Here is a 23,811-nt window from a genome sequence, read left to right on the forward strand (position 1 = left end):
ACAATATGATCATTCCATATATACTCCTTTGTGTATTATGTAAATATAGATATTTACGTAAATATTCAAAGTCCTCGTTGTTTACCATTCTTCAATTATTTCAAACATGAAAAAATCACTTTTTGATCGTCCTTGGTTTGTTCAAGTCAAAGTTCATATAAAAAAAATTTATGGTCTCGAGTGATCAATCTTCAAACATAAACACAATGATTATTTTTTATTTTATAACAAACGTATAAAATAATGATGTTTTTTTAATTATAACGCCAAAATGAAACATTTTGACGTATAGTGAGAATAAAACCACTATTTTCTAAAAGAACGTAAGCCCTTAGTGAGATTGTGAAAAATGACATACGGGTGTTGCACTTGACCTCCAACGGGTACTTCTATGTCAAGTAGTCATTCCATGTCGAGCTCTCCAATTCTTCAAGAGTATATAGAGTTGAGGAATCCCACAAAGCTATGTAGTGAAAATGTGTTTGGAACCACATGATCCAAACAAAATTTGAGTTTTGTTTGGAGAGCTTTTCAAGAGACACTCCCAACTTAGACTAACCTTCAACAACGATGCATTCAAGTTATTTCCCTATTTCGGAAACGCCGAAGAACCTATGGTCCGTGTCCTCATCTTTCACCCCTTCCCTGGTGGATATAGTATGTCCGCTCGCTCGCCCCCCTCGATTTTGATAAGGTTAAAGGAAGTCAATTTGCAAACTTATCTCAACTCTCTCTCTCCCCTCGATTGGGATCTTCTGCACCTTCTATTTGGCGATTTGGTACAAGCGAAAAATATGATATTTGGAGGCAACTTGCGATCCAGCTCAATTGTGCTCGAGTTGCTGAAATATGCTCCACGAATTTCAAACTCATAATTTTTACATTATTATAACTCTCTTTAGTTTTTAGGGATTATTATTAAAAAAATATATATATGACTAATTAAAAAGCCTTTTTTTCCCGTTATCCATAAAAAATGCTTTATTCCACTTTATGACAAATGTTGTCATTAAAAACATTATTTTCATGATATATTTGTCATTATCTACTGTTTCTATCATGCGTCTATTGATACGGTTAGAGACTCTTTTGCCAATACGGCTTTTTCTCATGTTCTTAGTTAGACCTGCTTGAAGGGTCTCTTTGTTGGGTTGAACCTTTGCTGTTGGAATTTTCCTTTTGTTACGAAAATCTTCATTTTTAAATAATAATAAAACGCATCTATTGCCACTGAATTTATTGTTTAGCGGTATCAGTGATATCTACTTTGGTGTAATGGTAGCCTCACACGACATTAAAGATTAATTAAAATTCATTTACTGCCTTTCTTGCGTTAAATTTTCAATTTATTTCTAATTGGGCTACTAGTTGAAGATATCCAATATTGTTAGCGGAAATACATGTATTATAGATATGCATGATTGTGATTTTAAGCTTTAACTATTATTTTTACGTAATTAAAAAGAAAAAGACAATATCTTTGGAGTATTTACGGCAAAATTGATTGCTTAGATCTTGTCTACCAACCAATAGCCAAGGTTGAGCCGACAGGGGGTCCAACTCCAATCTACGTGTATATACTTTAAATATTTATTTAAAAGTTTATTTTTATTTTTTAAAAGCACTTTGTTTCAGTTCCTTTTAGTCTCCAATTTTTTTCGCTTCACCAGATTCAAAGACCATTCTCTGTAAATCACAAAGACAGAATGGGATACACAGAAAACTCTCTGTGTGTCACTTCTTTGGTGGCTATTTTATTCAGTGTCACATATGGCATGATTAACAATAACAACTTCGCTAATCAGACTTACTATTATAATAATTATTCCAACTTTCTCATTGCCAATGGCGTTGCTCGAACACCTCCAATGGGGTATATATATATATATATATATATATATATATATATATATATATATATATATATATATATATATATATATATTCATAAACTCGTTATAATATTATGACTTTTCAATCCATGTGTGTATGAAATCTAATATTTAATCTGAATTTTATCTTCTTTTGAATGTTTATTTTGCAGTTGGAATAGTTGGAATCACTTTCAATGCAATGTAGACGAGAGAACCGTAAAGACCACAGGTACACAATCTCTCTACCTGTGAAATGTCAAGAAATCTATGATTTTTATTAAATCTTATAAAAGTTGAGTTTCAAATTCAACACTGTAGAATCAATTCTGTTCAACAGTCTTCTTCTTGTCTTTCTTGTTCTTTCGGGGAAGGCAAATAAAAAATTACAAATTAAATAGTTAATTGTTGCTTAGACTTAACCTTCAATGATTGACTTTGAATCTTTTCTGAGCATTCCCTGTTATTCATAGTGTTTACCGATTCAGGGGATGTATAGTATACATAAAGGTTATCGAATATTGGACTGGGTTTCACTTGACTCAGCCTGTAGGATAGTAAAAGTAGAGTACTAAACTCTACTTTATGTTTTTTTTTTTTGAGGGAACTTTACTTTATGTTTTCCTCGGTTTCGCTGAGAAGAGAACTAGTCCAAGCTATTTATTTTAAATTAAATTAGGCCGACTGTCGGTTGTTGGAAGCGGTCCAAAGTATTATTATTTCTATTATTATGGCCGTAATAGTATAGAAGAATAGTATTCCTTATTGGAATAGTGCGTAACTCGCTTTAAATAATGGAGCTATTTACGTTTATATAGCTATTTATTTATGGGGCAATTCGTTAACTTAATAATTTATCGTCCTTTTAAAAAGTTAAAAAAAATATTTTATTAAAAAAAATCCAGTAATAAATTAAATGAACTAAAATCGCTTTAAATAATGGAGCTATTTACGTTTATATAGCTATTTATTTATGGGACAATTAACTTAGTAGTTTATTCTCTTTTTGAAAATTAGCAAAAATTTCATTTTATTGAAAAAATAATCCATCAGTCCGCAATAAATTAAATTAACTAAAGAGTTAATTTAATTTATTACGGACTGATGCATTTTATTTTTTATAATAAAATAAAATTTTGACTAAAAATTCAAAATGAACCAATAAAATGACTAGTTACGACAAATTTCGGATTATTTATTTTATTGGTATTTTTATTTCAATTGGATCCAAACATAGGAGAATATATGCAGGGGAAACACGATCACAATCAGTCAATATTATTAATTATTATTGACTTATTGTTATTAATTATCAGTCAGTCAAGATCTCAATAATACTAAATATTAACTTATTTCTATTGTTATTAACTTAAAATCTTGACTGATTGTTATTGTCAATATTTAATGATCATGACAATATTCCTCAAAAAAAAAATGATCATGACAATATTATTAATTATTATTATTATTATTATTATTATTGAGGATCAAAACATAGGACAATATATTTAATTTTTAGTCCATTAGATATATAGCCTTATTTACTTTTTAGTTTGTCATTTACTTTATCTTTAGTAAATTTTTTATAAATAAACCATATTCACAATATATACACTATTGCATATGAACAATATTGTGAATATGGTGTGATTTCTAGCATAGCTTACTTGATAATTCCACACCACTTCTGAAGTGGAGATCGTGAGTTCAATCATCACTCGCAGCAAAACTGTCTTTAAAAAAAATTGTGAATATGATTATTTATCAAAAATTTACAAAGCGTTGATTATTTAAAAATTCTTCTAATTTTTTTAATATCTTATCAATTTTATAATACTATTAACTTCTAAATTTTTTATCATTGAATATTTAAACTCAACAATTAATAAAAATAATTACAGTATTAATTAATTATTTAAGTTACACAGAAGAAAATAAATTATTTTTTTAAATTAGATGTTAATTAAAACATATTAATTAAATTTAGATTAACTGGAATATATATTAATTATGTAATTTGTTTTAATTAAATTAAAATAATATTTAATTATTTAGTGTAATTTTAACTCTAAATAAATTATAATATTACACCATATTTAATATAATACAATTTATCTCTTTATTTAGTATTACTGTTGGATCACCTCCACTTCGGAATTCTCCGTTAAGAGACGTGATCTTACGGTTATATCCAACTATAAATACTTTTTTTTTTTTTTTTTTTTTTTTTTTTTTTTTTTTTTTACAGCGAATGCTCTAATCTCAACGGGTTTGGCCGCACTTGGATACAAATACGTAAATATAGGTATTGCATTTCTTAATAGGAATATCATAATGAAGAATAATGAATATTTGTGGCAGCACTCTAAATACTAACTTCTTTTTTAAAATAAATTTCCATCAACGAGCAATCAGATGATTGCTGGGGTGAAAAAGAGAGAGATGCGATGGGTAATCTAAGGGCAAAACCGTCAACTTTTCCTTCAGGAATTAAGGCCCTGGCTGATTATGTTCATCAAAGAGGCTTGAAACTTGGCATTTACTCTGATGCTGGGTACTCTGAAATCCTTGTCAATGCTTTTTTTTTCAGATATAAATTCAGAATAAACAAATAAAAATTAATTCAAAAGGGATTGTGACACTGACTGCAATTAATTAATTAATTATACAGATATATGACATGTAGCAATACAATGCCGGGGTCACTTGGGCACGAAGATCAAGATGCCTCAACTTTTGCCAAATGGGTTCGTTATCACATTTTTGCTACATCTGAATTTTAATGTAGTTCTTAATTTGATTCATACAAAGTATAAAAACTCCAAGAAATCATTATTTACAACTTGAAGAACATTAACAAAAACCTTTAGATAGAATTTTTATTTTCATTTTTTTAATAATTGCGGAAAACAAAAAAACGTATTTTTCTCTTTAAAAAAGGTACATTTTTTTTTACCTATAAGGTGCTATTAATGATAAGACAATATTGTTCCGGTTCACCTTCAAAACTTTGTCTATGTAAGTTTTGATGATGGGAAAATTGGTTTCAGGGAGTGGATTATTTGAAGTATGATAACTGTTACAATGATGGTTCAAAGCCAGAGGGCAGGTTATAGGCTTTACTATTAATTAACCTCACATTCTTCTATTATAATTAATGATTAATATTAGCATTCACCGACTCTTTTACTCTGTCCATGTAAATCTACAGATACGCTAGGATGAGTTACGCATTGCACAAGGCCGGCAGACCAATAGTTTACTCAATCTGTGAATGGTAATTAAAATCAACACATATTATACATACTAATATGCATCTATATATATATATACACATATATATTTATATAATAATGAGTATATATTGTAACAGGGGACAAGAGAATCCGGCGACATGGGCCGGCAATTACGGCAATGCTTGGCGAACTACAGGCGACATTAAAGACAACTGGGAAAGGTTTACTTATTTTCTTTATTTTTTGCTCTCTTCAAGTAATTTATTAAATTTTCATGTCATAAACTCTGTTAAATAATCATGAAATAATCTGTGTCCATTTTAGTATCACATCTCTCGCAGATCAAAACAATGTCTGGGGCAGATATGCTGGGCCCGGAAGGTGGAACGGTAACATATAGATCTACACCTATGCATTTTATTTACAAATATAAATACATAAAAAAAAATGTTTGGGACTAAGATTAATTAGTGATGGTTCTAAATATATAATATAGATCCGGACATGTTGGAAGTGGGAAATGGAGGGATGAGCTTAGATGAGTACCGATCCCACTTCAGTATTTGGGCTGCCATGAAAGTAAGCATTGTGTTTTGTGAATGATCATATATTGGTCTTCCAATATAAGATAAGATATAGAGATAAATATAGTTTTGTCACTGTAACTATATGGTTATTCAAATATTAGTATTCACTTTCTTTCTACAGGCTCCTCTGCTGATTGGGTGTGACGTCAGCTCTATGAGCAAGGAAACCCTTGGGATCATAGGAAACAAGGAGGTGATTGGTGTTAATCAGGACCCACTCGGAGTTCAAGCCAGGAAAATTAGATCCAAAGCTGGCCTTGAAGTATGTTCTATCTCAGTTTGTTAAAATATGCAAAAATTACACAAAATAGTCATTAGATACAAATTAATTAGCAAAAAAAATGTCAAAATATTACATTTTTGGTACAATTGTCAAAATTTTAAAATTTATAGCAAAATAGTTCAATTTTCGAATTTTTTAGTAAAATAACCATAATTATGTTTCAAAATTATGTCATACTGTCATTAAATAATTCCGATTTACATAAGTAATTATTTATAAAAAAAATGAATTACGTAGTTAAAAATTATTGAAACCTAATTCTTGCATATTTAGGATATTTTACTAATTTTAGAAAAATTTTGACTGTTTTGTAAATCCATTATTTTTTTAATTTTTTCATGACAAACTTACATACATATACATACTCTTGTTATTAGATGCCTCGATTGGTCAAATTCGAACGCGAGTTTGATTTTAAACAAGATCGGAATGTTTTCCCAATTTTCGGACCATTTTATTTTATTATTATATATGACACACCCAAGGCCTACTACTAACGTGGAAATTGTCACTGGGTAACTCTTATCTTTTTTTTTTTAAATAAAACCTATCATCGAAACAACCTATCAAAAGTTTATATCACGAGAATAGTTTTCCAGGTTGTGAATAATTATTTTTATTAATTATTACAATTTTTTTTTTTAATAAATTTAGTTAATGTTAACTTCATTTACAATTTTATTTATAAAGGAAAGTAACTGTTCACAGTAAAATATTATTTTTGTAATAAAATTAATTTAGAGTTATATTCATAAAAAATCCTTTTGAGTGGTTATATGTGAAAATAATGTAGAGGTGGTTTTTGGTGATGTAATATAATGCAGGTATGGGCTGGGCCGTTATCAGGGAAAAGATTGGTGGTGGTGTTGTGGAACCGTGGTGAGTCATGGGCCAAAATATCTGCTCTATGGACAGAAATCGGACTCAAAGCTTCTCTCCCAGTTGTCGTCAGAGACTTATGGGCGGTATGACAATCATTATATATATTAAATATCAATTTGAAACATATAAATGCAAGAAAAATTAGAAGAAAATAGTTCTTGCTAGTGAGCAAATTGATTAAAATATAGTCCAAGTTTGTAGTTTTTAAGTAAAATATACAAGGCTTTAAAAGATTTTTTAAGCAGTAGCTTAACAGAACAATTTTTTTTTTTTTAAATAATCAAAATTTAATTTTATTAACAAAATACCTCATCAGACTTAAGTAAATTAAATTAGCTGTTAATTTAATTTAGTTTGGCCTGATAGACTATTTTCTTAATAAAATAAAATTTTGGCTAAAATGTTATAAAAAGTTAAGATATTGGTTAGTTGCAACGAATTATTCTTAAGATTTTAGGTAAAATAGTTAAAGATTACCGTAGAACTGTGTGATTAATTTAAATTGGTCTTTTATTTGATATTTTAAACTTTTATATGAGTAATTTATTTTCAAATAAATGTGATTTTTTGTTCTTTCAATTTGTTTTTTCATATTTCTATTTTTTTTTTCTATATGTTCAGTATTCGTTTCTCCCAAAATAAAATGAAAATATGTTTAAGTAAAATATTTACTGTATCTATGAATTCTATGCGACCGACATGAATTAATTAGTACACTTGATATTTTCGAAATTTATTTAATTTTAAATTTTTTGTTAATATTATATACGTAGTTATTTTACAATGCTTTTCTAATGACTATCTATGTACAAATATAAATGATGACTTTTCTTCCAAAAAAATAAATAAATAAATTTGATGCCTTGTTTATTTTTGCAGCATTCATTTGTATCAAGGAATTTGCGTTCCCGGTTGACTGCGCATGTAGCTCCACATGGTTGTAAAATGTATATTCTTGCTCCGCATTGATTAATACCATTTTTATACCTTGATATTTCTATGCGTTGATCATAAGAAACTGTAATTTCTGCAACCAATGTTTGAATATGAGCAGGTAATGGCAGAAAAAAATATAAGAAAATGACATCTTCCTAAAATGCCATTTATTTTACAATATATCTTATATTTGAGTTTTTCCTCAGAGTTTACTCCAATTAATTTGGACTATAATCTACCCCTATCCAGATCTGTGGGACGAACTCTATGCATTAATACCTTAGTTTAATGACTAATATAGACAATTTTAGCGTAATTATCTTCATACAAAATAATCGAGAACCTACATATATTTCACATAAGGATGACTTTCTGCTAGACTAGATAATCGTTAAAAATTAATAGAATTGCAAAATATGTAAAAAATTCGTCTAAAATTAACAAAATAGAATAAACTTAAAAATATTTGAAAGTAACATATGTGTAAATAAAATATTTATACTAGTTAGTTGTTTAGGTGCATATATGTATATCAAATACTAATTTTCGTTTATAGTATAGCATATATGTGGCTACTATCAGGAAGGCATAAGTATCTACGCTATTTTGTGTAGCGAAATTTTTTATGTGTCTAAATATTGTCATTCAAAAGTAAAAAGACGAAAATTAGTTCTTCTAGCTAGACTAATAATCTTATTTGAAAATAGTTGATCTCATAATTTTTTAGCCAAATAACCATGATTTTATGTTTTCAAATATAATTAATGTCTGAAATGCATATATATTGACCATGTATATAAATGATATACACGATAAAATATTCATTTATGTGTATAATTTATATATGTGGTTAAAATATGATTTGTATGTTTAAATCAATTGATATGACTGAAGCCTTACGCTAAAGGCTTATTTCTATAATATCATATCAGTATTTAAGCACCACATAATTTCCTAAACTTTTGAATCACCATATTGTCATAAAAATTTAATCCTAAACATTGTCATCATTTGTCTACTCTATTTGGTGGTTTTTCACATTATTTTGTCTCCTCTTATCCTACTCTTATGACATAGCCGAAGTGACTGAGAGATAATCAGTTTTGTAGTTTTGTGAGTATGCCATTTGCTTTTTGGATACCATGAAAGGTCATAGGATAAGTACTCTGGTTTCACACTTTTACAATTGACGTGTCTATGTAAATAAATCCACGAACGTGTATCGCTTTCCTTAATGGATATTGATCATATCTTTTCTTGTCTTTTTCCATTTTCAAAAGAATTACTGACCAATAATATTTATGAGCCTTCTGTCGTATTGTTGGCCTCTCTTTGTGTGAACACTAACATGACACAGCTAGCTATGTTCCTTTCCTTTCTTTGTCTCTCTTTTTATCATGTTTAATCATTGTAGGGTTTGAAATTAAAAAAAAAAAATAGACCGAGATAATTCTATAATAGCATTTCTATTGCCCCTTCCTAACCAGGATATACCAAGAAACTATAGGGAGACATATTACACAAAAGTCAACCAAATTCTAATACTTTATTCCTACTAAACTTACATTAATTGGTCACCTAATCTGATCCCAGTTGTGGAGTGTCAAAAGATAATCTGTAAATAAGCTGCACAGTCATTTGTATAGTCCATGTATTTACGTTGTTTTTTAATTACGGAAAAATGTCACTCCAGTCTCCAACTCGAAACAACTATAAATATATAAAAAAAAATTATGAGCCGGGCCCACAAAAGTAAGACAACCCCCAAAGACAAATTTAAAGATTTATGAATTCCAAACAAAAAAAAATCTGAATAATAACATATAATGATGAATAACAAGACTACGGTAGTATATAACCTAATACAACCTAAAGAAAATGAAAAGACTAAAGTTTCCTTACTATAATAAGAATAATAATAATGCTAAAAAGCTAATATGTAATAAAACTCAAATTATCAGGGCTGTCAAACAAGCTAATACCCATTAATGCCAAAAGATTTGGCCGAAATCAACAAATAAGTTTGACTACCACTACCACAAAAATGACTTTTAAAAATTATATTTATCAATTAGAAGCGACATTAGTTGCTTTAAAACTATTCCAGGGAACTACAAATATTTTGCATTGAAAAAATCATACTTTTAACTTTTAAGATTAAAAACGACAAATTGCTTCTAAATTTTTCCTGTCAATTAAAAGCGACATATCACTTCTAATCTCTCAAAATTTAATTTTCTTGTTTTCTCGGCCAAAATTTTCAGATGTTAACAAAAACGACGACATTTTGTGATATGTTAAATTTAGAAGCGACAAGCCGCTTCTAAACATCTGAAATTTTGCCTCGTTGTTTTCTCCGCCAACTTTTTTTATTTTTTATTTTACAAAACGATGACATTTAGTCTGACTGACTTAAGAATTAGAAGCGACTAGTCGTTTCCTAATGTCGCTTCTAATCTAGGTCACCCAGATTAAATCGTGCAATTTCTTCTCTCTCTCTCTCCAAACATTTCTCATTTGAGTTTTATTCAAGCATACATGCTTTTTACAGTGCATACCCGGCACATATCGAGATTTTACTATCCTATGACGATTTGTGATTATATAATGCTTAGATTTGTGTGTGTTGTTTAGCCATGTCTACGAGGAATGAATAGCTATATTTTATTTAGGTTTTCGAGGTCAATTGGTCTAGGCTTATATAATTATATTTGCTAATCAATTATAGAAAGGAGAGGAGGAGGGGAAAATGACCCCCTTGAACCTTTAGAAATTATAATTTTTACTCAAAATTTGTTAGCTTTTTTTTTTTGCCTAAATTTATATAATATTTTTTTTATATAAAATTTGTCCCTTTGAATATTTTTCTTCAAATTTGTCCCCTGACTAGAATTTCTGACTCCGTCACCGACTACAAACACATGTTTATTTCTCGACATACTTTCATTTTATAACGTTGTTGGATTTAGCTTCGGACCAAATATTATTGTTCTATTTAAACATGATTTCATGACATTCTTTTTCTATCATATGTTAATATCTTATTAAAATATTTCGTTAAATTTTATATAAATGTGTAGTTTAACTATTTTTCTACAATACTTAAAAAAAAACCAGCTTATGAAGATTAACTCGACGGTAGTTATTTTTTTTACCAAAGACTGAATGCCAAAAGCATAAACATAAATCACATACTCATGTCACAAGTAATTTACAATTACAAGCGTATAGTGTACATAGGCCTAACTATATATGGAGTATATACACGATATTAATTTTGCAACCAACGACATTTAAGGCAAATGGCGTGCTTTTAACCATTTGGTATTACAATAAAACCGTTTATTACGAAAATCAAGCGTTATTATTTCCATACACAAAACATTAAATATTTATTCCCTTGTACATGATACTAAATGATATATTCGATGTCCTCATACAGATGACTTGGCCAAGTGATCACGTCAATCCATATAACAAAAGAAACCAAAACAAAAAACATCACACACACACACACAAAAAGAAATACCTATAAATCGTAGAGCATTCACACGTGCCAAGTTTTTTTTTTTTTTTTTTTTTTTTTTTTTTTTTTGTAGTGTGCGTGAATTCGAAAATCCTTTAGGGGACGTATTGTTGGTTTTGTTTCCATAAGAAACGCATGACATCGAAAGCGTAGAGGCAGCTCCAATTAAGACAAACCCTCGCACACACACACAAAACCCCCCAAACCCCGGCCCCACCAACAAATACCGGCCTGTCCCCACACACTTTCTCCGCCTCCCTCCACGTCATCAACCAATACGGTCCTCCACACCACGTGTCGATTCCTCGTTGGCCGCTCCAAATAAGCCAAACCCCACTCCAACATATATAGCGTGCCAACATTTTTGCACCACCTTTCTTAATTAATATATTTCTTGTCTTTCCTTTCTTTCTTTTGTCATAATTTCTTAAGAATCTTAGTCTCTCTCTCTCTCTATCTCTCTCTCTGATTGAATTTTTAATGGAGAGCACGGATTCATCGTCGGCTTCTCAGGCGACGCAGCCGAATCTACCGCCGGGGTTTCGGTTTCACCCGACCGACGAAGAGCTCGTCGTTCACTATCTCAAAAGGAAAGCCAATTCCGTCCCTCTTCCGGTCACCATCATCGCCGAGATCGATCTCTACAAGTTCGACCCATGGGAGCTCCCAAGTACGTATGATAATTATTAGCCTACATGCATGAGCAAGTGAAAAGTCTGAATTGTGTTGCGATGATTTATTTATATATATATGTACACATCATTATAGGTAAGGCTAGCTTTGGAGAGCAAGAGTGGTATTTCTTCAGCCCGAGGGAGCGAAAGTACCCGAACGGAGCGAGGCCGAACCGGGCCGCCACGTCCGGGTACTGGAAAGCCACCGGGACCGACAAGCCCATCATGACCTCTAATGGGACCCACAAGGTTGGAGTAAAAAAAGCCCTTGTCTTTTACGGTGGAAAGCCTCCCAGGGGAGTCAAGTCCAATTGGATCATGCACGAGTACCGTCTCGTTGAGCCACCTCATAATAGTACTAATAATAATAATTATAACTCGTCTTCTTCGTCAAAGCTTCCTCATTATAACTCATCGTCCAACAAAAAGCCCTCGCTACGGGTACGTATTTACTGGAATATTTTTTTTTAATTAATTGAAGATATATATAAATTTATTTATTGCCTTGATGTGTAGTTGGATGATTGGGTGTTGTGTCGGATTTACAAAAAGAACAACTCGCAAGCTGTTAGGATGATGATGGAGAGTGACAAGGAAGATTCAAATATGGAAGCTTACCATAGTAATAATAATAGTAACAATAATAATAACCACATGCTTGGTAGTAGTAGTAATAGTAGTATTGCCGATCATCACGACATGATTAATAATTTTCCGAAACTGCCCGTCAAGAGGCCGGCTAATTACGCTGCGCTGTTGGAAAACGACGACAGCTTTCTCGACGGAATATTGTCGTCTGGGAATAGCGAAGATATTCATCATCAACAGCAGGGATCTTTGAAACGACAACATTTGTCTGCGTTTTGGAGCGACGAGGCGGTAGGGCAGGTTGTGGGCTCCACTGGAGGGAAACGGTTCCACGGAGATCCCAACGGTAGAAGTGACAGTACCGGAATAAACGACACGTCGTTTGTGTCCATGCTAAGTCACATCCCACAGAGTACCACGGGAAATGCGACGTCGTTTCACACGAACTCAGTGCTTCTTGGGTCATCTCAATTTCAGCTTCCAAGTAATAGTGGCATCAATTGGGATTCATAGTAATTTGACTATCGTTTGCTATTTTTTTGTTTGTTGTAATATTATTTGAAACTTGACTTATTTATTCTATTTTGTTTTGTTGATGATCTTTTAGAAGTAATTGTACACGTATAGATATAGGTGACTGGTTCTTACGATATACCTAGACCCTTTCCTATTGATTTTTTTTTTTTTAAAGAGAGATATTTGTATTTGTGATTTTTAGTATTATATATGTGTAATAATATTGATATCGTTGACATTCGTGTATGTTAGTACGTAGAATTGGATATTTTTTTTAATAATAAAATAAATTGAAGATTTTTATTTTTCGTGAAGCGTAGACACATACAACACGTAACTATATATATGTATGATATCTTTTCCTTAAGAGAATCGATTTCAGAGATTATCATTTTGATCGCTATGTATATTGCGTGTATGATATTGATATATTCTTCACATATCCTGTTTCGGATACATGTTTTTGGGAGATTTCAAGTGTGAGGAGAAAAATCACTTTTTTGGTAAATAATTCCTCACGTGGAAAGCTATGCGATAATTTTGGTTAGAGGAACTAAATGTACATGTTGAGGGTGATTTTTCTTATAAAAATACTTTAAGCCAATTGAGTGAATTTAATATTACTTAATAGTGTACAATTTTCCAAACTGATATAGACCAGTCTAAACCACAATTTTAATATTTAAAAATATATTGGAGCATCAAATAATATATAAAAAATATTAGAACTCGTATAAAAGGATAAAGGAAATAATACAGGGTCAGTTGGGGCAATATTTTCAAGCAGTGATGTACGATTATTCCCCGCCGTCATTATATTACTTCTAAATCTTTTATAATGCACAGGTGTAATTAAATATTTACCTTTAAGTGAACGCTTACAATTTATACAAGCAAAAATAATAATCAACTGTTTCCCTTTTGATCAAAATATTTTGTTTTACGATTTAAGAAGGGATTTTAGGATTTAGTAGTAAATACAAGTGAATGAAAAAATTATAATTAAAAAAAATGGGGAATGCATGCACCTGAAATAATTTGGTATACACCTCTATGTACGCCCTAAGTTTCGTTTGAATGTGAACGAACCAAAGCCACTAAGCCAGACCTAACTATCACCTTGAAAACGATGAGTTCGCTAAATATATAACCTTCTAATAATAATTAAATTGCTATATATTTATTAGAAATGAAATGTGAAACAAACAACGCAAAACACACTCTTGTTCTCTTTCTAGCGGAGAATAAAAAAGTCTCAGTAAACCCTAGCGTTCTTACGGCCGCCGCCGCTGCGGTGAGCTCAGACCTGGAGGGAGCCTTCTGGTTTCTCTAACCTTTTCTCTTTTATTTAATTTTACTTCTCTTTGACTTTGCATCCACAACTCTCCGGATCTTGACGTTTCCCCTTATTCTGGCCGTGGTTGGGTTGTCACCTCGCGGCGTCGCAGGCCTTCTCCCCCTTGTTATTCTCTGGTTCTTGGCGGTGCCACTGCTGTGATTGAACGACCGTTCTTCTCGACATAGGCCGGCTCGGCTTCGTGACGAAGACGGCGCTCGGTTGTTGTTTGGCGCGTGCGTGATGGTCCGATTAGCTGCAGGGATCCTTGGTGGGGTTTCCGGTCTCGCCGGGGCTTTCGGGCCGGAAGATGAGCACAGGAAGGTGCTTGTATGTGTTTGTAGCATTCCCATGAATAATCAGATGTCAATGATTTCTCTGGGTTTTGTTGTTAATAATGGTTCTCATATGTGCAAACTTTTTAATTTGTTGTTGATTTGTGGTTTTTATTGGGGACGAATTAGTTGTCGCCCACCATCTCGATTTGAGATTTCTGTTAGATTTTGTTTATACAGGCTGAAGATTTATCTTCTTAAAGATCGTCGGACCTCGGTTGAGTGGATATTTCCACCAACCATTAAGGGCATTTTGAAAAAGTCTTATGAGTGCTCAAAGTTTTATGTGTCACAAGATGAGTGATTATATGTACTTAGTGTCAGATTCTATTCAACTTAGTTTTGTCGTGTATTTTATATTAAGATATCCATGGGTATTCTACTCGATTTTTAATGGAAGCTCATGTTATTCTACAAAAAAAATTGCTATATATTTAATATTTCGTTAATTATAAGTAAATATTCATCTTTTTTTTTATTAACATGATCACATTTACGTAAATACTTATATTTATTTAACACGGATGGAGATTCTTCTTTCAAAGAAAAAACTCATACGATGCAAGTGCACGTTTCATCAAGTAGTAAATGTGCACAAGACACAGATATCAATCCTACGAGAAATTCGTCTGTTTTTCGATACAAACTAACTAGAAAAATCTAAATGACTTATGAAAATGAAAAAGAAAGAGGTTTTGATGGTCTTTTTATTTGAAATTAATTTAAATGCAAAAATGAACAAAAGTAATTAAACAAAGACTTGACAAATGTTAAGGATAGCAAATGGGCGCAACTTCATTGGATTCTTCGATTCGGTCGGTTCTAAGGATTCTAGTAACGGCTATTGTTTGGGTAAACCTAGTCTAATTCCCTCTTGAATATCCATTAATCTCTCTCAAGTAGAAACGGGCTTAATTATTTGATGAATTTATACCTCTCGGCTTGAATCGTATTAAAACAAATAATTGCATGTACTACAGGAATTCAAACAACTACACAAACTCCCTAGTCTTTCTATAGATCCAGGTAGGTGGATGAGATATCAGGTTGAGCACACTCGATTATCACCTCTCGATATATAAACGGGTCTAGAGATTCACTACCTAGTTAGCTAACCCAATTAATTATACTAATTACCCTAAGTCTACCACAAACCAAACCACATTTAAGCACAAACCTAGAATAATCTACTAATCGAATCAATTCACCCAAATACATTGCACCCCTCATATGTGTTTATCTACTCATGAATATGATTAAACAAAGCAATATTGAAATGAGCACAAGCATAAACACAAAGAGATACATAATCATTCAATAATCCACAAACAATATTCAAATTCCAATAATCTGTATATAGTCTCAAGACTATATCAAGATCAAAAAGAGTTATCTCAAAAGAGCTAAACAATATTCAGGCTAAAGTGGAAATGAAACACAATAGAGTTAAAGTACAAGTAATGAAAAAGAGGTAGGGATAGAGGGACAAAACTAAAGAGAATATGGTGATGAGAAATAAGTTGGAGAGAGTAGTCACAAGCTCTCTCATTCTTCTTTTCCAAAAATCTTCAAACCCCCTCTTAGCTCTCTCCAAACCTTCCAAAATCAAGTCTAAACCCAAATGAGAAATAGTCCCAAGTATAGGATTATTTTCGGAACATTCTAGACCCTTGGATGTGATTTATGCGTAAAAATTACATAAAAGGCATACAAAACGATGTAATTTTGTGAACAGGCACGTTGCGCCACTTTTAGGCGCTGTGCGCCTGCTGTTGACATTGAAGATGCAGTACAGTGGTGCATTGAGCCTCTGTCCAAAACGCGCAACAAACTTGAATTGGTCATAACTTCTTGCTTCGAACTCCGATTTTGGCAAACGAACATGAGTTGGAAAGCTCAGAGAAAGATATATTCAGCTCTGGAAAGAACTCATCTAAAATCATCAATTATGAATCTCCAAATCATGAAGAAGAGATTTTTTCAGTTTCTTGTTTTGCTCTAACTTGTCCGAGAAGTCTTGGGATCACCATGAAATGACTCAATTACCCTCATAACACTTGTATCTCCTTAATAACCTATAAAATCAAAAGAACACTGCCGGCCTTGGGCTAAGGCGGGCCTAGCCCAGGCCTAGGGAATCATATATGGATGGGCCCCCAAAAATTTACACTTTTTGCCTATTTTTAAGAAAATTTAAGGTTGTGTTTGGTAGCTAACTCAAAAAGTTTTTTGTTTTCTGTTTTCTAATTTTTGTAGTTGTATTGAAAAACTGTTTTGTAGTTGTTTTCAAAAAGTTGTTTGGTACAGTTTTCATTTTTGTTTTTGAGAAAGTGAAAAAACTGAAAAAAGTGGTTGGTATAGTTTTCATTTTTGTTTTTGAAAGAATGAAAAGAGAAGATGAGGAGAAAGATGAGAGAAGAGAATAATTTTTTTTTCAAAAACAGCTTTTATTTGTTTTCAGTTTTCTTTACTTTTTTCCAAAACAACTTCAAAAATTTTTGAAATTTTTTTCCGAAAACACTTTACCAAACATGTTTTCAATTTTTGTTTTCAATTTTTTCAACTCAAAAACTAAAAAACAGTTTTTGAGTTGCTTAACATTTTTTATACTAAAAATTTACACTTTTGGCCCATTTTTTTAAAAAATTTACATTTTTTACCTTGAAAATTTAAATTTTTATTAGTATTATAGGGCCCAAAATATTGAATCGCCTAGAGCCCCCGGTGAGTTTGGGCCGGCCCTGCAAAAGAAACTACAAAAATAACATCAAAAGTCTTAAGCACAAGTCTCGATTCTTACTCGAAAAGCATTGATATGTGTGAATGAATCGCACTTATCAAATATACAAAGGAATATATATGGAATGCTCAAATTGTTCACATGATGACACATCATTTGAATGGCTATCTACCTATAATTAATAAATAAATAAAAAATGGCTATTTAGCAATTCACAAACTTTTGGTGGCTTAATCACTTAAAAAATTGTATTAAGATGGTACACTAGTTGTTAAAAGTTCACAAACATTAGAGATTTTTTTTATTAATTATATATTTGAGAAAACTATTCATTCAAACACATAAGGAGCAAATTCCTTGCACATAGGGAGGAGCATATCCGCTACATCCAAAAGGTCATTCCAACCGGAGCTAACATTCCATGCACAAAGGGAATGTGTTGCAAAGCTTGCCTCACCGGGATTCCAAACACACACAAAAAAACTTGAAATATAAGAAGAAACCTAAGAAAATAGAAACAGAAGAACATAAGTGTACGTCGAGGGAACATTGGACATCTTGAGGGAGTCCAAAATCTCATCCTTAAAAATACCTAAAGAAACCCTTGGTACATTATTGACGATCTTACAAGGATTAAATGCAAAAATTTTCATCTTTTACAGAGTCGACCCCTTTTGACTGTACAAGAATAAGTGGAGCTTAACATGTCAGGAAGCACAGGAAAACGTTCTTTTGCCAATATTATTACCAGTATTTGATATTGGGTCAGTCCAAAATCTCATCCTTAAAAATACTTACTCCATCTTAGAATGGCCACCAAACTTGTCGCCACGTTGACTCCGATGAGCTCCGCCTCAAGAATAATATCTCTATATTTATAATGAATGTGGTGGTGGTGGCTATGATATAAAAATGAAGAAAGAAAACTAATAAAATGTGAGCAATAAAAAATTACATTTTTTGTAGTATTGAAAAATCAAAGTAGATAGTCCGAGGTTGTAACATACTTAATTTGAAAAGATAGCCTTTTTTAGGCTCAGATGTAGCTTCTCTTGTTAAACATCCATATTCTATGGGAAATTTACAAAAATAATATTATTTAAGTGCAACATTCTAAATGGCGATTAAAATCTTTTCTTAAATAACATTTTTCAAACGGTGAACAATTATTTTCTTTTTAAATTAAATTGTGAACAATACAACCAGTTAAATAGATCCCAAAATATTATTATCGTAAAAAAAATGTAAGCACGCTATTTTTAAAATAAAGTAACAAATAAAAAAGCTACCGGTAGCACAAAAAAAAAACCCCACATAATACAACTGAGGTCATTCAAGCGTCATGGGTCTTTTTAAAGGATTTTGTGGAAGTTCTAGCCCAGTTTTAGTACATTTCCGGTCATGCTTTTGCTTTTTTGAAATTCATGCTCTAATAACAATATTTTTCCAACAAAAATTGTAAACCAATAATTCCTTGATTCCGGAAAGTCTCTGTATAAACTGTATCTCTGTTTATCAAACTTAGTTCTTTGTCAATGTGTGGAATTTTTGTATGAAAATCACAATGAAGACAAAAATTCATGCTCTTTGGATTTGGGTTTGTTTTTCAAAGTCAATTTGTACATTCAAATCTATATTCTTTATTTTGTTTTTAAATGAAGTTTATATAGAATTTGCAATCAAATCAATCATTTTAGACAAAATTACAATCACAATTAATCTCCAATAGAATTTGCGCGTGCATAATAATGTAGATAAGAACCACCGCTCTCTACGAAAATATTTAGAAATAAAATTGAATTTGTAAATGACTAATTTTTTTTTCCTCTCAAAATCAAATTTTTCTTTTTTTCCTTTTTTCCTTTTCTCAAGGAGTTGACTGGAATCTGTAAAATTAAGACTTCAAACACTATTCACACGGTAGGCTGAGTCTGACTCGACACCCATCGAATGGTTTTTTTTTTTTTTTTTTTTTTTTTTTTTTTGTATTCTTCCAATTAAAGAGCAGTGTATATGTCAGCGATGAGGTGTGTTGATTATAACTCGATAGAAAATTCTTGTTCATATCTATATTTATGAGGAAAAATGACACATATATACTTTGTGTTTTAGTGAAATATTTTCAAAAATGTCAAGATCATACCTTCTGTTTAATTAAAATGACGAAATTATGCCTTGAAATAGACAACAGTACCACAAAAAAAAAATTTATTGACTTTTCATTGACGTTGACTATAATAATTATATGTAAACACTATTTATCTTTATTCATTCGTGTCATATATGTAATTTATTTAAAAACTAAAAAAAAAACAACAGTCTCTTAATCGTGAAGAACGCAAAAAGAAGTAAAATGATAAAAATCGACAGTTGATAGTAATCAAAATTACAGATTCGAACAGAGAACCCATGATCCAGAGTTGTAATTTGAACACAGAATGAAGTTATTTCTTGGGAGATATGAATTTTATTATTTAATTTCAATGTAAGGCTATTTTTATTTCAAAATTGGAAATTTGGAAGTTAAGATACTGTTTTGAATTTGATTCGGTTTTTCTTGTATAAGAGTTAATATCAATTAAAGAGAGATTGGTGACACTGTTATCCATTTCATGGTATAATTTCATCATTTTAGTTAAACAGATAGAGAGTATGATCTCGACATTTTCCTATTTATTAAGCACTCCCGGCTGTATCACATGGGGTGTGTATCACATGCTCTGCTTTGATCACAAATCAAACCACGGCTGTGAATTAATTAGTTTTTGTAACAAACGATTGTTTCTGACACTTCAACGTACCGGTATTTACACGCCATACTTATTAAGCCGTACTTGTGTTGGGCTCCTTTATAATTGTCTGATTATTTTAGGAGTCATACAAGTGCATGGTTTAATAAAATCTTTATTCAATGATCGTAACATGGCCATTAATAGCCACTAAATAAATTCAAACTAATATATACGTATTGGTTCAATTAACGTTCATTCAAACCAAGAAATATAAGAGAGATAGAAAAGTAATTTTAGCAGCTACAATTTTATTCATTAACGTTCGTTCCCTTTTATATAGTAAGAGTTACACATTAAAGTTTTACAATAGCCAATCAGATATTTACAAAATACAACACTAAAGAATGAATTGGTAATGAGCTGTATGTGTGTTTGTTGACACCCAATGACACTGTGCTTGATTGTGCCACCTCATCAGGACAGCTACAAGCATATTGGCTGTCGTTTATCACAAATGTCAGTCTTTATGTCGTTTGCAGATATCTTAACACGTATAAACGCAGTTCTCACGTTAATATGTATTTGTTTCTGACACTTCAACGTACCAGTATTTACACGCCATACTTATTAAGCCGTACTTGTGTTGTGCGCCTATATTATTGTCTGATTATTTTAGGAGTCATACAAGTACAAGGTTTAAGCCCAAATCTTTATTCAAAGATTGTAACATGGCCATTAATGGCCACTAAACAAATATTCAAACTATTATATACGTTTGGTTCTTAGAATGACAAGGATGATGCGATTCTAGGGAAAGAAGGCAGGTTAATTCAATGAATTAAGCATGAGAGAAATTTCATGCTTCAGCAGTCTTTTATATAGTGCATGCAATTAATATCAAGTTTTATTTCTAATGGGAACGATAGGACTTTATCTTAAAAAAGTACAACAACATTATAGCCGTAGTTTACACATTATATAGATAACCAAACAAGAAACCAAGTTCTTGACTAATATTAGCTAGCCTCGTTTTTTCTATTTTCAGTATGATCAAATGACAGTGATATCTATGTCGTAACAAGTGACAATCACATTGGTCTAGAGTATATACAAGATTAATGTATCCACCGGCATTAGAAAGGATAATCAGAAGTCATTTTTGAAATCATTAGTAGTATGTATTGTTGTGATCTTCTATCCGGAAACTTAGTATATGAATGTCCTGTTTTATTTCTATCGATAATTAAGCACGATCTATTTCGAAATTGTGTTGTACTTTCTTATTGGATATTCATGCAGTACTTTCTCATAGGATATATATAAAATTATACAAAAATCAATATTCGAAATTAACGGATTAGTAAAATAACCAAAGTTAAGTGTCCAAATTTTTTTGACACCGTTAATAAAAATATTAACCCTTGGTATACAAGCAATAATTAACCACTCTCAAAAGATTTATTGACACCTGGTTTCATACATTTTTGTAAATTTTAGTTATTTGATTAATTTTAGACAAATTCTTGCTATTTTACAGTTTTATTAGTTTCAATTCGCTATTTAGCTAGAGCGGATCTCCTCTGCAATTTATTAAGTAATGTCATGATATTATTATTTCCGAGAGCTCATGTGTAGGATGAGAGCCTGATTGGACAGGTTTTCAAGCCCTACGTTGCGGATAAGATTATAATGAAAATTCATTTCTCTACGTAAGACGAATAGAGACAGATTTGATTAGAGGGGAGTCACGGTCATGAAAATTCATAGTCTAAAGTGCGTGTTGTGAAATTGGTATGGAGAATTTTGGCGAGGAAGTGACTTGTACCGATATTGTTTTGCAAGTCAAAACTTCATGCCCGGTGGAAGCTATTTTTCGACAAGTCAAAACTCCATTTTTAGAGAAGTCTAGTTTGCGTCTCGTTTTTGGGATCAGATTGAACAAAGTCCCATGCGATTGAATTATAGAGAGCTAACTTGCTGATGGTTTGAAAGTGGTAAGGACCTCGATCGGTCTTTAGCTGGAGTCAAGCTTGGAGTTTGTAGCTTTCAGTCCAATAATCGCATAATAGATTTGGAATCGCCGAAATTGTGAATTTAATTGCAAGGAGAGTATGGAAGTTGAGTAGTTCCTAAGCAAGGTGGAGAATCAGTTGCATAGAATTTTTTTAGAGCATTGGAAATGTCAAAGGAGTTTGATGTTGTGGAGATCAAACATCTGTATAGTCTGAGAATTTGGGATGGATAAATGTGGAGGCAAGCTAGCTAGTCTCTCTAGATCATGTTGTTGTGTGTGCACACAGTTGCTCAAAAAGTTATTGGAAAGTTCCTATCGGCTTTCACGCACAACTCTGAGGCAAAATGCGCTCAGGAGGCAGAGCTCAGCAGGAAAAAGTGGCTCATTCGGATTGGAAGCGCCTTCGAACTTTAAAGGAGTGTCTGGTTTTTTACTTTCTTCTTTCAATACTTGTGCGTTTGAATTTCTAGAGATATAGCAAGTGACTCACTTGACTTGTAAATGGGCTACAAAAACTCTTTGATTACTAATATAGTTTAGTTGTTATAGTACCTTATTATTTCGATGTAAAAATTAACTTAAACTAAAGAATTTGTAATATATATATATATATATATATATATATATATATATAACATAAATTTGTAAAAAGTTGATGAAACAAATAAAGTTTACAAAAATAAAGTAGTTGGTGAAAATAATCTTTTTATCGTAAATTGCTTTAGAGTGGTATATTACTTGTATTAAATGCCAATATTTTTATTGAATGTATAAAAAAAGAAGTTTGGAATTATGGCTATTTTCGAATGGTTATTTTTTATTTAATATATATAAGCAAGGAATTATTGGCAAGTAACAAAACAAACAGAGTAGCTTTCAAAAGGAAAAATAAAAAATCAGACAGAGAGTAATATTTTGGGTTCTTTATTTTTTTTTTTTTTAAAGAATTATGAGAAGGTGCGTTAAGATTGCGAGGAAGGCCGTTGGGTCTTTATGATATTATTACTTTTCAAAGTAAGAACACCTTTAATTTGTAGCAGACATGATCATGTTTGTGTTATTGTGTAGTACCGTCCATGTCATTTATTTTGGTAGGACAGTTTTTAGCTGTTCAAAACGACATTGGAAACGATTCAAAATTCTAGAAAATCGTAAGGGCATCTCTCTTTGTCCTAGACAATAATATCCAGTATATATTTGTAATTATAAAATAATTATTATTTAACAACTCTTGAAAATTAACTTTTTTACTAGTATTAGTTTTAATGACTATTTTGTCATATCATTGTCGCGAGGGTACTTTTACTATACATCCTGATAATAATTAAAACAAAAATTAGGTAAATAGTCAATTAAAACGTTTGTAATTATTATATAGTCAACGTTTTGTAAATTTTAAGTAAATAACTAAAAAAATAACGTGACCTAATAAATGAAAGTGTCTATCTATCTAACATTTACGTCTGTAAATATATGAAAATAACTATTTACCTAATTTTTAGGAAATATTGACTATTTAGCAATGTCAAACTGTTAATGTGATTGTTTACCTGAT

The 23,811-nt window shown here is 31.4% G+C and overlaps 2 protein-coding genes across 2 annotated transcripts; both read left to right on the forward strand.

The window, feature by feature from the left end:
- The first annotated feature begins 1,627 nt into the window (after positions 1-1,627).
- Positions 1,628-7,978, forward strand: LOC149386018 (alpha-galactosidase-like). The gene is made up of 13 exons (XM_089627451.1): positions 1,628-1,873; positions 2,045-2,103; positions 4,120-4,176; positions 4,287-4,425; positions 4,543-4,618; positions 4,922-4,980; positions 5,083-5,148; positions 5,245-5,328; positions 5,432-5,496; positions 5,604-5,686; positions 5,816-5,956; positions 6,802-6,942; positions 7,739-7,978. The coding sequence occupies exons 1-13, from the start codon at positions 1,707-1,709 to the stop codon at positions 7,826-7,828; spliced, it is 1,227 nt and encodes a 408-aa protein (XP_089483577.1). The 5' UTR covers positions 1,628-1,706; the 3' UTR covers positions 7,829-7,978.
- A 3,729-nt stretch (positions 7,979-11,707) lies between these two features.
- Positions 11,708-13,184, forward strand: LOC149386019 (NAC transcription factor ONAC010-like). The gene is made up of 3 exons (XM_089627452.1): positions 11,708-11,991; positions 12,090-12,436; positions 12,512-13,184. Exons 1-3 carry the CDS (start codon positions 11,802-11,804, stop codon positions 13,094-13,096), a joined length of 1,122 nt encoding a protein of 373 aa, XP_089483578.1. The 5' UTR covers positions 11,708-11,801; the 3' UTR covers positions 13,097-13,184.
- Positions 13,185-23,811: the final 10,627 nt, after the last annotated feature.

The sequence above is a fragment of the Urtica dioica genome, chromosome 9 (assembly GCF_054948205.1).
Source record: "Urtica dioica subsp. dioica isolate 48M chromosome 9, U.dioica_male_clone48M_v1_H2, whole genome shotgun sequence".
In the NCBI taxonomy this organism is placed as follows: domain Eukaryota; kingdom Viridiplantae; phylum Streptophyta; class Magnoliopsida; order Rosales; family Urticaceae; genus Urtica; species Urtica dioica.

Coding starts and splice junctions, on each gene's coding strand:
- LOC149386018 (XM_089627451.1), top strand. CDS start 1,707: ATGGGATACACAGAAAACTCTCTGTGTGTCACTTCTTTGGTGGCTATT. Junction 1,874..2,044: donor GCTCGAACACCTCCAATGGG/GTATATATATAT, acceptor TTTATTTTGCAG/TTGGAATAGTTGGAATCACT. Junction 5,957..6,801: donor GATCCAAAGCTGGCCTTGAA/GTATGTTCTATC, acceptor AATATAATGCAG/GTATGGGCTGGGCCGTTATC.
- LOC149386019 (XM_089627452.1), top strand. CDS start 11,802: ATGGAGAGCACGGATTCATCGTCGGCTTCTCAGGCGACGCAGCCGAAT. Junction 11,992..12,089: donor CGACCCATGGGAGCTCCCAA/GTACGTATGATA, acceptor ACATCATTATAG/GTAAGGCTAGCTTTGGAGAG. Junction 12,437..12,511: donor ACAAAAAGCCCTCGCTACGG/GTACGTATTTAC, acceptor CTTGATGTGTAG/TTGGATGATTGGGTGTTGTG.